Source organism: Bombina bombina, chromosome 1 (assembly GCF_027579735.1).
Source record: "Bombina bombina isolate aBomBom1 chromosome 1, aBomBom1.pri, whole genome shotgun sequence".
Lineage (NCBI taxonomy): Eukaryota > Metazoa > Chordata > Amphibia > Anura > Bombinatoridae > Bombina > Bombina bombina.
This window is the reverse complement of record NC_069499.1, coordinates 160103206-160119847: the sequence shown is the minus strand read 5'-3', so window position 1 is coordinate 160119847 and position 16642 is coordinate 160103206. Positions and strand designations below refer to the sequence as shown.

At 37.5% G+C, this 16642-nt stretch overlaps 1 protein-coding gene and 1 long non-coding RNA gene across 2 annotated transcripts in view; one reads left to right on the top strand and one right to left on the bottom strand.

Annotated features, from left to right (window-relative positions):
* The window catches only part of FSIP1 (fibrous sheath interacting protein 1), a 194021-nt gene that overhangs the window by 135782 nt on the left and 41597 nt on the right, over positions 1 to 16642 (bottom strand). Inside the window, exon 6 of the mRNA XM_053697687.1 lies at positions 2708 to 2801. Coding sequence (XP_053553662.1) covers positions 2708 to 2801 — 94 coding nt within the window. The remainder of the gene's footprint in view (positions 1 to 2707; positions 2802 to 16642) is intronic.
* Positions 2724 to 16642, top strand: part of LOC128644985 (uncharacterized) — a 47388-nt gene continuing 33469 nt past the window's right edge. The window contains exon 1 of the long non-coding RNA XR_008400063.1: positions 2724 to 2827. This is a non-coding gene — a long non-coding RNA (uncharacterized LOC128644985). The remainder of the gene's footprint in view (positions 2828 to 16642) is intronic.

Below are 16642 nucleotides of genomic sequence, written 5' to 3'. Positions count from 1 at the left end.
ATGGGAGGAGCAAAGAACAGTAAGAGCTATTTTTTAAAAGATTGCGATCTCTTACTAACAGTTATATTGAAGGTTTAAAAAGTTAGCGACTAAGCTAAACATCGGAAAGGCTTCACAGAAAGTGCAAGATATTATTTAAAATTTACCATCATTTAAATAACAGTTGCAGCAAACAAGGTGTTTGTTTTTTAAATGTTTAGACTTGACTAATATGTTATTCTACAGCAATAAAGAAATGTGTAATTACAAGGTATTTACTGTCCCTTTAAGGTGAGTAAAGACTGAATTCAGTATTGATCTAGGATCTCTTTTTAATGTGATAGACCTCTGCTTATCATAACAACGCCTTAAAGGGACATGAAACCCAAATTTTATTCTATCATGATTAAGATGGAGCATGCAATTTTAAATAACTTTCTAATTTACCTCTTTTTTTTAATTTGTTTTGTTCCCTTGGTATACTTTGTTGAAAAGCGTACTTAGACAGGCTCGGAAGCCGCATGGAAATACTGGGAACTAGCTGCTGATTGGTGGCTGCACATATATGGCTCTTGTCACTACCGCACTCGATATAGGGCTAGATTACAAGTGGCGCGCTAAAGTTAGCGCAGGACACGATATGCAATATCTCGACCCTTCTTACTTATGCACATATTTGCAAGTTGAAATTAAACAGTTGTGCTCGAACGCAAGCAAAAAACACAACATAAATACAATAAAATAAGGTATTACACTCAAATATACACATTCTGATTACAAATATTTAATAAAAATATATTAATATATATTTTTTTATAAAAGTTAAAAAAAGTATATAGTATACAACAAGGTATTTAACTGGGAAAGGCTATAATATATATATATATATATATATATATATATATATATATATATATATATATATATATATATATAAATATGTGTATATGTATATATATATACACACAGTATCTCACAAAAGTGAGTACACCCCTCACATTTTTGTAAATATTTTATTATATCTTTTCATGTGACAACACTGAAGAAATAATACTTTGCTACAATTTGAAGTAGTGTACAGCCTGTATAACAGTGTAAATTTGCTGTCCCCTCAAAATAACAACACACAACCATTAATGTCTAAACCGTTGGCAACAAAAGTGAATACACCCCTAAGTGGAAATGTCCAAATTGGGCCCAAAGTGTTTTTTCCAGCACTGCCTTAACCCTATTGGGCATGGAGTTCACCAGAGCTTCACAGGTTGCCACTGGAGTCCTCTTCCACTCCTCCATGACAACATCACAGAGCTAGTGGATGTAAGAGACCTTGTGCTCTCCCACCTTCCGTTTGAGGATGCTTCGTTGAGGACTTCGGCCCAGTTGGGTGAATACGTCTCACGGTAGGGTGATCTTCAGGGGGTTAGTGTTAGTTTTTTTTAATGTTGGGATTGGGTGGGTTTTAGAGTAGGGTTGGTTGTGTGGGTGGTGGGTTTTAATGTTGGGGGGGTATTTGTACTTTTCTTTTACAGGTAAAAGAACTGATTACTTTGGGGCAATGCCACGCAAAAGGCCCTTTTAAGGGCTATTTGTAATTTAGTGTAGGGTAGGGTTTTTTTTATTTTGGGGGACTTTTTTATTTTGTTAGGGGGATTAGATTAGGTGTAATTAGTTTAAAAATCTTGTAATTTGTTTATTATTTTCTGTAATTTAGTGTTTTGTTTTTTTGTACTTTAGATAATTTTATTCAATTGTAATTAATTGTATTTAATTTAGGTAATTAATTTAATTGTAGTGTAGTGTTAGGTGTAATTGTAACTTAGGTTAGGTTTTATTTTACAGGTAAATTTGTATTTATTTTAACTAGGAAGTTAAATAAATAGTTAATAACTATTTAATAACTATTGCACCTAGTTAAAATAAATACAAAGTTGCCTGTAAAATAAAAATAAACCCTAAGCTAGATACAATGTAACTATTAGTTATATTGTAGCTAGCTTAGGGTTTACTTTATAGGTAAGTACAGTATTTAGCTTTAAATAGGAATAATTTAGTTAATTGTAGTAATTTTATTTAGATTTCTTTTAATTATATTTAAGTTAGGGGGTGTTAGGGTTAGGGTTAGACTTAGGTTTAGAGGTTAATAACTTTAATATAGTGGCGGCGACAGATAAGGGGTTAATAAGTGTAAGATTAGGGGTGTTTAGACTCGGGGTTCATGTTAGGGCGTTAGGTGTAGACATAAATGTATTTTCCCCATAGGAATCAATGGGGCTGCGTTAGGAGCTTTACGCTGCTTTTTTGCAGGTGTTAGGTTTTTTTCCAGCCGGCTCTCCCCCATTGATTCCTATGGGGAAATCGTGCACGAGCACGTTTTACCAGCTCACCGCTTACGTAAGCAGTGCTGGTATTGAGGTGAGATGTGGAGCAAAATTTTGCTCTACGCTCACTTTTTTGCGGCTAACGCCGGGTTTGTAAAAACCCGTAATACCAGCGCCGTCTGTAAGTTAGCGGTGAGCATAAACTGCTCGTTAGCACCGCATCCCTGTTAACGCAAAACTCATAATCTAGGTATAGAAAGCAATATTTTGCATTTTTATATCATCTCAAAAAGCACATGCATATAATATGTTAGAAAATGTTTGGTAGCTGTTGCATGTCAGTAAATCTATTTACAGTTATTTATATACAAGAATTTTGGAATAAACTGTTACACTGTTTCACCTCTTACCTTCTCTCTCATTCAAAGGAGGCGTCAGTGCCAGAAATTTATTAGTATTTACGCTCTCTTCGTGACTTTGTCCAGATGTTTGCTTTGTTACATGCTAAACAAAAGCCAAAGAATAAAAAGGTAGATTTGAAAATTATGTAATATATAACTGCATTATTATCATGACAATACCTTGGCAATATGCACTGTATTAAATTCTTTAATTTGAGTTTCCAATTTCAATAAGTTCAAGTCAAAGTTTTGTATATTAAAAAACATAATTTATGTAAGAACTTACCTGATAAATTCATGAGCTAGTGATGTATGGGATATACTGTACATTCCTACCAGGAGGGGGCAAAGTTTCCCAAACCTCAAAATACCTATAAATACACCTCCCACCACACCCACAACTTAGTTTAACGAATAGCCAAGTAGTTAGGTGATAGCAAAAGGATTAAAAAAGCATACAAAAAGAAGAACCGGAAAAATAATTGTGCTTTTATACAAAAAAAAAAACATAACCACCATAAAAAGGCTGGGCCTCATGGACTCTTGCCAATATGAAATAAATGAATTTATCAGGTAAGTTCTTACATAAATTATGTTTTCTTTCATGTAATTGGCAAGAGCCCATGAGCTAGTGACGTATGGGATAGAAATACCTAAGATGTGGAAGACCACAGAAGAGTCACTAGAGAGGGAGGGATAAAATAACAACAGCTATTTCCACTGAGAAATTAAATCCACACAATAACATAATTTATGAACTTACCTAATAAATTAATTTCTTTCATATTGGCAAGAGTCCATGAGCTAGTGATGTATGGGATATAAAATCCTATCAGGAGGGGCAAAGTTTCCCAAACATCAAAATGCCTATAAATACACCCCTCACCACACCCACAATTCAGTTTAACGAATAGCCAAATAGTGGGGTGATAAAGAAAGGAGTAAAAAGCATCAAAATAAAGAATTTGGAAATAATTGTGCTTTATACAAAAATAATAACCACCATAAAAAGGGTGGGTCTCATGGACTCTTGCCAATATGAAAGAAATTAATTTATCAGGTAAGTTCTTACATAAATTGTTTTCTTTCATGTAATTGGCAAGAGTCCATGAGCTAGTGACGTATGGGATAGTAATACCCAAGATGTGGAAGTCCACAGAAGAGTCACTAGAGAGGGAGGGATAAAAATAATAACAGCAATTTTCCGCTGAAAAAATGAATCCACAACCCATGTAAAAAAACTTAAACATAAGCAGAGGAATCAAACTGAAATAGCTGCCTGAAGAACTTTTCTACCAAAAACTGCTTCCGAGGAAGCAAATACATCAAAACGGTAGAATTTAGTAAATGTATGCAAAGAAGACCAAGTAGCTGCTTTGCAAATCTGATCAACTAAAGCTTCATTCTTACTGATCTAGTAGAACGAGCTGTAATTCTCTTAGGCGGGGCCTAAACCGACTCCAAATAAGCCTGATGAATCAAAAGCTTTAACCAAGAAGCCAAGAAAAGGCAGAAGCCTTCTGACCTTTCCTAGAACCAGAAAAAACAACAAATAGACTAGAAGCCTTCCTGAAATCTTTAGTAGCTTCAACATAATAGTTCAAAGCTCTTACAACATCCAAAGAATGTAAAAATCTCTCCAAAGAATTCTTAGGATTAGGACACAAAGAAGGAACAACAATTTCTCTAATAATGTTGTTAGAATTCACAACCTTAGGTAGAAATTTAAATGAAGTCCACAAAACTGCCTTATCCTGATGGAAAATCAGAAAAGGAGATTCACAAGAAAGAGCAGACATTTCGGAAACACTTCTAGCAAAAGAGATTGCTAAAAGGAACAACACTTTCCAAGGAAGTAGTTTAATATCCAAAGAATGCATAGGCTCAAACGAAGGAGCCTGTAAAGTCTTCAAAACCAAATTAAGACTCCAAGGAGGAGAGATTGATTTAATGACAGGCTTGATATGAACCAAAGCCTGTACAAAACAGTGAATATCAGGAAGCTTAGCAATTTTTCTGTGAAAAAAAAAAAATTAAATCAAAAGCAGTAAAATTAAACTGAAACAGCTGCCTGAATAACTTTTCTATCAAAGACTGCTTCAGAAGAAGCAAAATACATTAAAGTGGTAAAAATAATAAAAGTATGCAAAGAAGACCAAAATACTGCTTTGCAAATTTGATCATTGGAATCTTCATTCTGAAAAAGCCCAAGAAATGGCGACTGAACTTAGCAGAATGAGCTGTAAATCTCTGAGGCGGAACCTGCCCTGCCTCCAAATAAGCCTTGAAAAACAAAAGCTTTAACGAGGATGCCAAAGAAATGGCAGAGGTTGTCTAACCTTTTCTGAAACCAGAAAAACAACAGACTAGAAGTCTTCTGAAATCCTAATAACCTCGATATAGAATTACAAAGCTCTTACCACATCCAAAGGATGTAAAGAACTCTCAAAGAATTCATTAGGATTAGAATACAAAGAAGGAACAACAATTTCTCTACTAATGTTGTTCCAATTCACATCGTTAGGAAAAAAAAGTCCACAAAACAACTTATCTAGATGAAAAAAATCAGATAAGGAGACACATAAGAGAGAGCTGATAAATCAGAAACTCTTCTAGAATAAGAAATAGCCAAAAGAAACAACACTTTCATAGAAAGTAGATAAACTTAAAAGAAAATATAGGCTCAAAAGAAAGAGCCTGCAAAATCCTTGAACCAAATTAAGACACCAAAAAGGAGAATTAATAAATGAACAGGCTTGATACAAACCAAAAGCCTGAACAAAACAGTGAATATCAGGAAGTTTAAACAATCTTTCTAGGAAATAAAACAAAAAGAACATATTCTTGTCCCTTCAAAAAAATTGCAGACAAACTTATCCAAACCATCCTGAAGAAACTGAAAAATCCTAGGAATTCTAAAAGAATGCCAAGAGAATTTATGAGAACACCATAAAATATAGGTTTTCCAAACTTGTTAATACATGTTCCTTGAAACAGACTTATAAGCCTACAACATAGTGATAAAAAACCTCTATGACTAAACACTAATCAATTTCCATACCTTCAAATTAGTAATTTGAGATCCTGATGGAAAAAAGGCCCCTGAAACAAGAGGGCTGGCCAAAGAAAAAGCGGCCAAGGATGGCAACTGGACATCCAGACAAGTTCCACATACCAAACCTGTGAGGCCATGCTGATGCTATCAGAAACACATACGACTGTCCCAATATGATCTTGAAAGAAAAAAAAACCAGAGGCGGAGGAATGTAGCCAGGTTGCAAAACCAAGACACTGCTAATACATCCACCATTTCCGTCTGAGGATCCCTAGACCTGAAAAGGTACCTGGGAAATTAAGAAAACACATCTGTATAGAGATACCACTGACGGCTGAGATAACCCATCTCCCAAATGTCTAAACCTGAGATATAAATCATAGAAATTAGACAGGAGATGAATTCCACCTCAGAACGTATTCAAGATACGTCTTAATTGCTAAGGAACTGCAAAAGTCCCTATTTGATGATTGACATATGCCACAGTTGTGATATTATCTGTCTGAATACAAAAATGAAAAAGTTCTCTCCTAAAAGAGGCCAAACCTGAAAAGAGTTCTGAAAATAGCATGGAGTTCTAAAATATTGATTAAAAACCCTCGCCTCTTGAAGTTTCCAAACCCCTTGTGCTGTCAGAGACCCTCAGACAGCTCCCCAACCTGTAAGACTTGCATCCATTAAGAATACGGTCCAGGAAGGACGAACAAAAGGAGGCCCCCTGAATAAAACAATGATAGTCTAATCACCAAATCAGAGAGAGTTGAGTGCTGGGATTTAAGAATATCAACTGTGATATCTGAAATTAATCCCTGAACCATTGAATCAGTATGCAAAGCAAAATAGGTCTCAGATGAAAAGCGAGCAAAGGAAACCACGTCCGAAGCTGCAGTTAAGAGACCTAGAACTTCCATGCACATAGCCACTAAAAAGAATGTTCTAGAATGTAAGTTAGACAGACTAACGCCAAATTCAATTGACTTTTGTCTGATAAAGACAAGGTCATGAACACAGAGTCCATCTAGAAACCCAAAAAAAGGTGACCCTTGTCTGAGGAATCACAAAACTTTTAGGTAAAATAAATCCTCTATTTGGTTTGTAGTGAATAGTGCGCTGGAGCTGTCAAATCCCAAACTCCCTATAAATATAAGCTCCTTCCAGCTTATATATATGTGAATACTCAGAGAAATTTGTATGGATATAGGGGCGTGATACACTTAAGGGATATAGTTTAAATTTATAGGTTACAGAATTTTCCAATATATTACTCAATAGTACAAATTTTCAAATTATTACTGAGTCCAATTTTACCGGTGTGTACAAGTGCAAAGAAAGAATTATAAAACTTATTATGTGAATATAACCGAATATGCAGGAAAAAAGTTAAACCATTTATAGGTAGTACCTTTTGAAATAGTTTATACTGCTATTTTTAGGTGTATTGGTAAAAAGATTACCAAAAAGTGCCTAGTTTTTTTATGTATGTGACGGCGTGTTGCCTATTGAAGAACCTAAGTGATTCAAAGGAGATGTGTCTCTAATCCATAAGAGTGCGCAAATATGTAGATTTTCTATGTGAAGGATTTTTAGTGAAAATAAATTTGTGTAGTTAATAATGTAAATTTCTTATAGTGTACAATCAACTAGAGAATATTTTGAAAAATAATATTGTGTAGATGCTATATAGCTAAATGCATGAAATGATATATAAAAGCATATAAAAAACAATATAAAACAATAACTGTCTTTAGATAGTGAGATTGAATTAACATAAAATTTATTTAAAATGTATTGCTAAAAACATAATCCTCATACTTGGTAATTACCACTTTTTGTCAATATATCTCTGGGACGTCTCCCAGATTTAATTTATGTATTCAGATAAACAAATAGACATATAATAATAATAAACACAAGTTAAAATTAGCAGAAAGTCCGTTCTAAGATCCCAAAAGAAAGAGAACTCCAAATGTCTATATGGCTTGGAATAACTCCTATTTTTATATACGGATTGAGAAGCTCAAAGCAGTTGGAGTAATAGTTTACTGCTTATAATTTACTTAGTACCTCTCTTAGTGCTATGCACGCGGTAAAAGAGGTAAAGACGTAACTATATATTTGTTGAAAGCAATATTACAGACACTTTTGCTTGGAGCTTTTTCAGTATATGGTTTAAAACAGTTATGGTTTAAAACAGTTAAAAGTTCATATGCCGCTCTTGGTGCTGTGCACGCGGTAAACCAAATGACTTATTATGAACTCCAGAAAGATAAGAATTATTGTACGTTCACCTTTTCAATTCAAAATGTCCCAGTTTGTATCAGGTAAGTTTTACTTACAGTTCTTACTGTTATGTTAGACAGCACTACTGTGGCCGCTTACTGTTTCTCCGAGATGTTCTCTCGCTCCGTTGTTTATCTTCAGCGTCTGACGTCACACTCCTCCGTGGGAGGTCGTCTTGTAATGGCAGTTAGATTGCTGTTCCATATACTGGCACTTTGTATTCCTTAGTGAGAAAAACAACTGCACTTAGTGCTTATGCACGCAGTTGATTGTGAAGATCCTTAGCAGTTCCCCAAGTAGTTGATGGGATAGAAATTTAGAAAATTGAATAACCTGGGTTATTTTATTAATCTATATATTCAGATATATTGTGAATGTAAGTTCATAGATAAAGTAAGTCACACAGCTTGACGCGTTTCGCTCTTTTCAGAGCTTTATCAAGATCAAGACGTCAGACGCCGAAGACAAACAACGGAGCGAGAGAACATCTCGGAGAAACAGTAAGCGGCCACAGTAGTGCTGATGAATCCCTACGACCATTAACAGAGAACCCTTGAAAAGATTTCACGTGAGAGAAACCACAAAAACAATAGGCGATACTCTCTTCACATCCCTCTGACAAACACTGTACTCTGAGAGGAATTGGGCTTCAGAATGCTTAGAAGCGCTTAGCATAGAAGAAATCATAAAAAACAAAATTTATGCTTACCTGATAAATTTCTTTCTCTTGTGGTGTATCCAGTCCATGGGTTCATCCATTACTTGTGGTATATTCTCCTGGATGTTTGAATGGACCTTGGAGTAGAAGGTCCTGCCTCAGCGGCAGAGTCCATGGTGGAAAGGATGACATGTCCACCAGATCTGCATACCAAGCCCTGCGTGGCTACGCAGGTGCTATCAAAATCACCGAAGCTCTCTCCTGCTTGATCTTGGCAATCAGACGAGGGAGAAGAGGAAACGGTGGAAACACATAAGCCAGGCTGAAGGACCCGGGCACTGCTAGAGCATCTATCAGCGTTGCCTGGGGATCCCTCGACCTGGACCCGTAACGAGGAAGCTTGGCGTTCTGACGAGATGCCATCAGATCCAGTTCTGGTTTGCCCCATAATTGAATCAGCTGGGCAAATACCTCCGGATGGAGCTCCCACTCCCCCAGATGAAAAGTCTGCCGACTTAGAAAGTCCGCCTCCCAGTTCTCTACTCCTGGGATATGGATAGCAGATAGATGGCAAGAGTGAACCTCCGCCCATAGAATTATCTTTGAAACTTCCATCATTGCCAGGGGACTCCTTGTTCCCCCCTGATGGTTGATATAGGCTACAGTCGTGATATTGTCAGACTGAAATCTAATGAACTTGACCGCAGCTAGCTGTGGCCAAGCCTGAAGAGCATTGAATATCGCTCTGAGTTCCAGAATGTTTATCGGAAGGAGGGCTTCCTCCTGAGTCCACGAACCCTGAGCCTTCAGGGAGTTCCAGACCGCACCCCAGCCAAGAAGGCTGGCATCTGTCGTCACTATAGTCCACTCTGGCCTGCGGAAACTCATTCCCCTGGACAGGTGAACCCGAGATAACCACCAGAGAAGAGAATCCCTGGTCTTTTTATCCAGATTTAACAGAGGAGACAAATCTGTGTAGTCCCCATTCCACTGATTGAGCATGCAAAGTTGCAGTGGTCTGAGATGTAGGCGGGCAAACGGAACTATGTCCATTGCCGCTACCATTAGGTCGATCATTTCCATACACTGAGCCACTGACGGCCAAGAAGTGGAATGAAGAACTCGGCAGGAAGTTAGAAGCTTTGATATCCTGACCTCCGTCAGAAAAATCTTCATTTCTACTGAATCTATCAGAGTTCCTAGGAAGGAAACTCTTGTGAAGGGAGAAAGAGAACTCTTTTCTCTGGTCACTTTCCACCCGAGAGACCTCAGAAAGGCTAGAACAATGTCCGTATGGGACTTGGCGACGCCTGAATCAGAATTGCGCCGTGGCTAACCCGAAGGGAAGAGCCACAAACTGGTAATGCCTGTCTAGGAAGGCGAACCTTTTAGAGTGATGATGCTCTCTGTGAATCGGAATGTGTAGATAAGCATCCTTTAAGTCCACGGTAGTAATATATTGACCCTCCTGGATCATCGGGAGGATGGTTCGAATTGTCTCCATTTTGAAGGATGGGACCCTGAGAAATTTGTTTAGGATTTTGAGATCCAAGATTGGTCTGAAATTTCCCTCTTTTTTGGGAACTATAAACAGGTTTGAATAGAAACCCTACCCCTGTTCCTCTCTTGGAACTGGGTGGATCACTCCCATAACCAGTAGGTCTTGAACGCAACGTAAGAATGCCTCTTCTCTCTTTATCTGGTTTGCAGATAATTGTGAGAGATGAAATCTCCCCTTTGGAGATGAACCTTTGAATTCCACAAGATAATCCTGGGAAACAATCTCTAGTGCCCAGGGATCCTGGACATCTTTTGCCCAAGCCTGGGCGAAGAGAGAAAGTCTGCCCCCTACTAGATCCGGTCCCGGATCGGGGGCTACCCCTTCATGCTGTCTTAGAGGCAGCAGCAGGCTTCTTGGCCTGCTTCCCTTTGTTCCAAGTCTGGTTAGGTCTCCAGACTGGTTTGGACTGGGTGAAATTTCCCTCTTGTTTTGCATTAGAGGAAACAGAAGCTGCGCCACCCTTGAAGTTTCGAAAGGAACAAAAATGATTCTGCCTGGTCCTTAATTTGCTGGACCTATCCTGAGGAAGGGCATGACCCTTTCCTCCAGTAATGTCAGAGATGATCTCCTTCAGACCAGGCCCGAATAGGGTCTGTCCCTTGAAGGGGATGTTAAGAAGCTTAGACTTTGAAGTAACGTCTGCTGACCAGGACTTAAGCCATAGCGCCCTGCGCGCCAGAATGACAAAACCTGAATTCTTAGCCGTCAGCTTGGTTAAATGAAAAACGGCGTCAGAAATAAAGGAATTAGCTAACTTAAGAGCTTTAATCCTGTCTAAAATATCATCTAACGGGGTCTCAACCTGTAGAGACTCCTCAAGAGACTCGAACCAGAAAGCCGCTGCAGCAGTAACTGGGGCAATGCATGCAAGAGGCTGGAGAATAAAACCTTGATGTATAAAAATTTTCTTAAGGAGACCCTCCAATTTTTTATCCATAGGATCTAGGAAAGCACAACTGTCCTCGACGGGGATAGTTGTACGCTTCGCTAGGGTAGAGACTGCTCCCTCCACCTTAGGGACCGTCTGCCACGAGACCTGTATGGCGGCATCTATGGGAAACATCTTTTTAAAAGCAGGAGGGGGAGAGAACGGCACACCTGGTCTATCCCATTCCTTAGTAATAATTTCCAAAAACCTCTTAGAGACTGGAAAAACATCAGTGTAAACAGGCACTGCAAAGTACATGTCCATCTTACACAATTTCTCTGGAACTACAATGGGTTCACAGTCATCCAGAGTCGCTAAAACCTCCCTAAGCAATAAGCGGAGGTGTTCGAGCTTAAATTTAAACGCTGTCATTTCAGAATCAGACTGAAGCAACGCCTTCCCTGAATCTGAAATGTCACCCACAGATAGAAGCTCTCCTGTCTCAGCTTCTGAGTATTGTGAGGGTATATCGGACACAGGTATTAAAGCGTCAGAAAGCTCTGTATTAGTTCTGGCCCCAGATCTGTCTCGCTTTCCTTGTAACCCTGGTAGTTTGGACAATACCTCTGTAAGGGTATTAGTCATAACTGCCGCCATGTCCTGTAAGGTAAAAGAATTAGACGCGCTAGATCTACTTGGGGTCACTTGAGCAGGAGTTATAGGTTCTGACACATGGGGAGAGCTAGATGGCATAATCTCCCTTTTTTCAGTCAGAGAATCCTCTGGAGATAAATCTTTAAGCGCCATAATATGGTCTTTATAGTTTATAGAAATTTCAGTACATTTGGTACACATTCTAAGAGGGGGTTCCACCATGGCTTCCAAACATATTGAACAAGGAGTTTCCTCTAAGTCAGACATGTTTAACAGACTAGTAATGAGACAAGCAAGCTTGGAAAACACTTTAATAAAGGTGAAACAGTAATTAAACAAAAACGTTACTGTGCCTTTAAGAGAAAAAAACTAGCACTTAAACTGCAAAACAGTGTAAAAATATAGTAAAGTCTTCGAAATTTTTACAGTGTGTGTAAGGGACTAAAGCAACATTGCACACACTTGCAAATGGATGATTAACCCCTTAGCCCCCAAACCGGATTCAAAAACATCAACCACTGGTAAAAAAAAAAAACAGTTGAGCAACTGCCACAGCTCTGCTGAGGCTCCTACCTGCCCTCAAATACAATTTGGTGAAGGAATAAACCCCTTATAATGGTCCTCAGATGCCAAAGGACTCCTCTAGGGAAGCTGGATGTCTCAGTCTGAATTAAAACTGCGCAGCAATAGCGCTAAAATAGGCCCCTCCCACTATGTACTGGATGTCAGAGGGGCCTTAAGAAAATACTCCTAGGAGTATCTGACTAGCCATGTGGAAAACTAGGCTCCAAATAAAGATTTATCTCCCTCAGAGAAAAAACGTTCTATTTATGAAAACATGTAAACGTTTTGACACTGAATAATATTAACATGAGTATTACCCTGTTTTGTAAGCATGATCCCAGTCGCTGTTAAATCACTGCATCAGGCTTACCTCAAATACACAAGGCTCTGTCAGCATTTTCTAGAACTTATTTCATCTCTCTAGAAATAAAAATACTGAACATACCTCAAAGCAGGTAATCTGCAGACCGTTCCCCCAACTGAAGCTTTCTTCCATACTCTTCAGTTATGTGTGAGAACAGCAATGGACCTTAGTTACAAATCGCTAAGATCATCAACCTCCAGGCAGAATTCTTCATCTAATTTCTGCCTGAGAGTAAAAACAGTACAACGCCGGTACCGTTTAAAAATAACAAACTTTTGATTGAAGATAACACTACACTAAGTCACCACTTATCTCTTGATACTTCCCTTGTCGAGAGTTGCAAGAGAATGACTGGAGGTGGCAGTTAGGGGAGGAGCTATATAGACAGCTCTGCTGTGGGTGTCCTCTTGCAACTTCCTGTTGGGAAGGAGAATATCCCACAAGTAATGGATGAACCCGTGGACTGGATACACCTTACAAGAGAAATCAAGCACAAACTTACTTCACCACCTCCATAGGAGGCAAAGTTTGTAAAACTGAGTTGTGGGTGTGGTGGGAGGTGTATTTATAGGCATTTTGAAGTTTGTGAAACTTTGCCCCCTCCCGGTAGGAATGTATATCCCATGTCACTAGCTCATGGACTCTTGCCAATTACATGAAAGAAATGCGACCAATTGCTAGAGGTTTTGACAATAAAAATATATAATTCTTTATTTATTCACATATATGTTCTTGATTGGATTGTCTAATACTTTATATCAACTATGCCTTGTCGACCTTTTTCTTTATAGTCAATTTCTTGTACTAATTGTTTCAATGCCTTCTTTTACTTTTTTGTGTTCTTGATAACCTTTTTGTTTTTTTCTTGTCCTTTTTGTAAAGACATTATCAGATAACACTTTCAAATCTGGGCCAGGCAGGAGTACCCCGGGACTTCTCAGAGGGAAAATTTACTGATTAAGAGACACTCTATGACAGCCTGGACTGTGGCTCTTGATTATTGATCAATTGCCTTTGTCGCAGTATGTGTAATAGAGAGGCACTATTTTACCATATTTATGTTATGTTCTGGTTTACAAGAATAAAACATAAAATAAATTTTATATATATATATATATATATATATATATATATATATATACACACACACACATACAGGGTGGGGCCGAAGTAACACCCCTTTTTCATGAGCTTGCAATATATATCAATATCAATATATCAAATCTTTTATTACACACTTAGAATCAGTTTCACTGCCCTCACTCTTTGTTCCGTTGTTAGTCGATGGGCCATTTTATTTCATTTATATATATATATATATATATATATATATATATATATATATATATATATATATATATACATATATATATATATAAATAAGGCATTTGATTTGAACTTCCTTTTAGGTTTGCAAATTGATGGAGAAACTTAATTTATTTATCACATCACAATATACAAGCACCAATTAATATTTTCATAAATCTATGGGGATAAAAAGACCCTTAGTTATCAGCATATGGGGTTATAATGAGACATATAGTTTAAAAAGGGAATCATAAGCAAAGGATATGTAAGTTAGCCTGATTGATGCATAATTCAAAAACTGTTCAGTAAGAATAAACTACAATTAGTATCTGATTTCTAGACCTGACTCACTAAAATCTAAAGCAGTACTCCAAATCGTTTAGCTCTAGTTCAACACAGGGATTGGTGAGTTCTTTAAATGTTAGCAAATTAAGCCAATATGCTGTTAGTATTACAAGCATATACTCTTTAATGAGATGTGCAACATTTCGGTATTCGTTATTCGCATGAATAAAAAAATAACAGTTAATCTCTGCTTCTGGCATCTGTTTAGTTTCCATACTGTATATATTATACCAAAAGTGCAACTAAAAATATCTTTGGTCTTATACCAGTGTCTAACAAAACAATTGACGGAAACAGACGATAACTTATTATTAATTTGCACAAATAATATTGAATACCAACCGTCTTGTCTTTAATATGATTTGAGCGTCAAATAATATTTTTTTATATTTTTAAAAATATTTTGCTTAAAGGGACAATTTTCCAATTTACTTTTATCACCAATTTTGCCTTGTTCCTTTTGGTATTCTTAATTGAAAGCTTAACCTAGGAGGTTCATATGCTAATTTCTTAGACCATGAAGGCCACCTCTTTTCAGAATGCATTTTAACAGTTTTTCACCACTAGAGGGTGTTAGTTCATGTGTTTCATATAGATAACACTGTGCTCATGCACGTGAAGTTACCTGGGAGCAGGCACTGATTGGCTAAACTGCAAGTCTGTCAAAAGAACTGAAATAAAGGGGCAGTTTGCAGAGGCTTAGATACAAGATAATCACAGAGGTTAAAAGTATATTAATATAACTGTGTTGGTTATGCAAAACTTGGAAATGGGTAATAAAGGGATTATCTATCTTTTAAAACAATAAAAATTCCGGTGTAGACTGTCCCTTTAACAAGGGGTTAGGGTAAAGCCTAACAAAAGTGCACAGACGCATGAGTTTCAGTCGCTCACTTGTCCGTAAGGACAAATGTCACAATTCTATTGCGGTGCAGGGACAAACCCTCATAAGTGTAAAAAAAAAAAGATCCTTTTTTTCCACTACAGAAAAGCAAAGACAAATAAACAAATATGCAAAGCAAGAATGTCCTTATAATGAAATCTGCTTTCCTCTGTGGGGTGAATTATAACTGTATTTTAGGGTAAAGGCTTCACCCATCATTAAGAAGAGTTACTAATTAACGCCTAGATTTAGAGTTTTGCGTTAGCCGTCAAAACCAGCGTTAGGGGCTCCTAACGCTGGTTTTGGGCTACCGCTGGTATTTAGAGTCATGTAGGTAAGGGTCTAACGCTCACTTTCCAGCCGCGACTTTTCCATATCGCAGAACCCCCTACGCCATTTGCGTATCCTATCTTTTCAATGGGATCTTTCTAACGCCGGTATTTAGAGTCTTGGCTGAAGTGAGCGTTAGAACTCTAAAGACAAAACTCTAGCCGCAGAGAAAAGCCAGGAGTTAAGAGCTTTTTGGGCTAACGCCGGTTCATAAAGCTCTTAACTACTGTGCTCTAAAGTACACTAACACCCATAAACTACCTATGTACCAATAAACCAAGGCCCCCCCACATCGCCGCCACTCTAATAATTTTTTTAACCCCTAATCTGCCGACCGCACACTGCCGCAACCTACATTATCCCTATGTACCCCTAATCTGCTGCTCCTAACACCGCCGACCCCTATATTATATTTATTAACCCCTAATCTGCCGCCCCCAATGTCGCGCCACCTACCTACAATTATTAACCCCTAATCTGCCGACCGGACCTCACCGCTACTATAATAAAGTTATTAACCCCTAATCCGCCTCACTCCCGCCTCAATAACCCTATAATAAATAGTATTAACCCCTAATCTGCCCTCCCTAACATCGCTGACACCAAACTTCAAGTATTAACCCCTAATCTGCCGAACGGACCTCACTGCTACTCTAATAAATGTATTAACCCCTAAAGATAAGTCTAACCCTAACACTAACACCCCCCTAAGTTAAATATAATTTTTATCTAACTAAATAAATTAACTCTTATTAAATAAATTATTCCTATTTAAAGCTAAATACTTACCTGTAAAATAAACCCTAATATAGCTACAATATAAATAATAATTATATTGTAGCTATTTTAGGATTTATATTTATTTTACAGGCAACTTTGTATTTATTTTAACCAGGTACAATAGCTATTAAATAGTTAATAACTATTTAATAGCTACCTAGTTAAAATAATTACAAAATTACCTGTAAAATAAATCCTAACCTAAGTTACAATTAAACCTAACACTACACTATCAATAAATTAATTAAATAAAATACCTACAATTATCTACAATTAAACCTAACACTACACTAT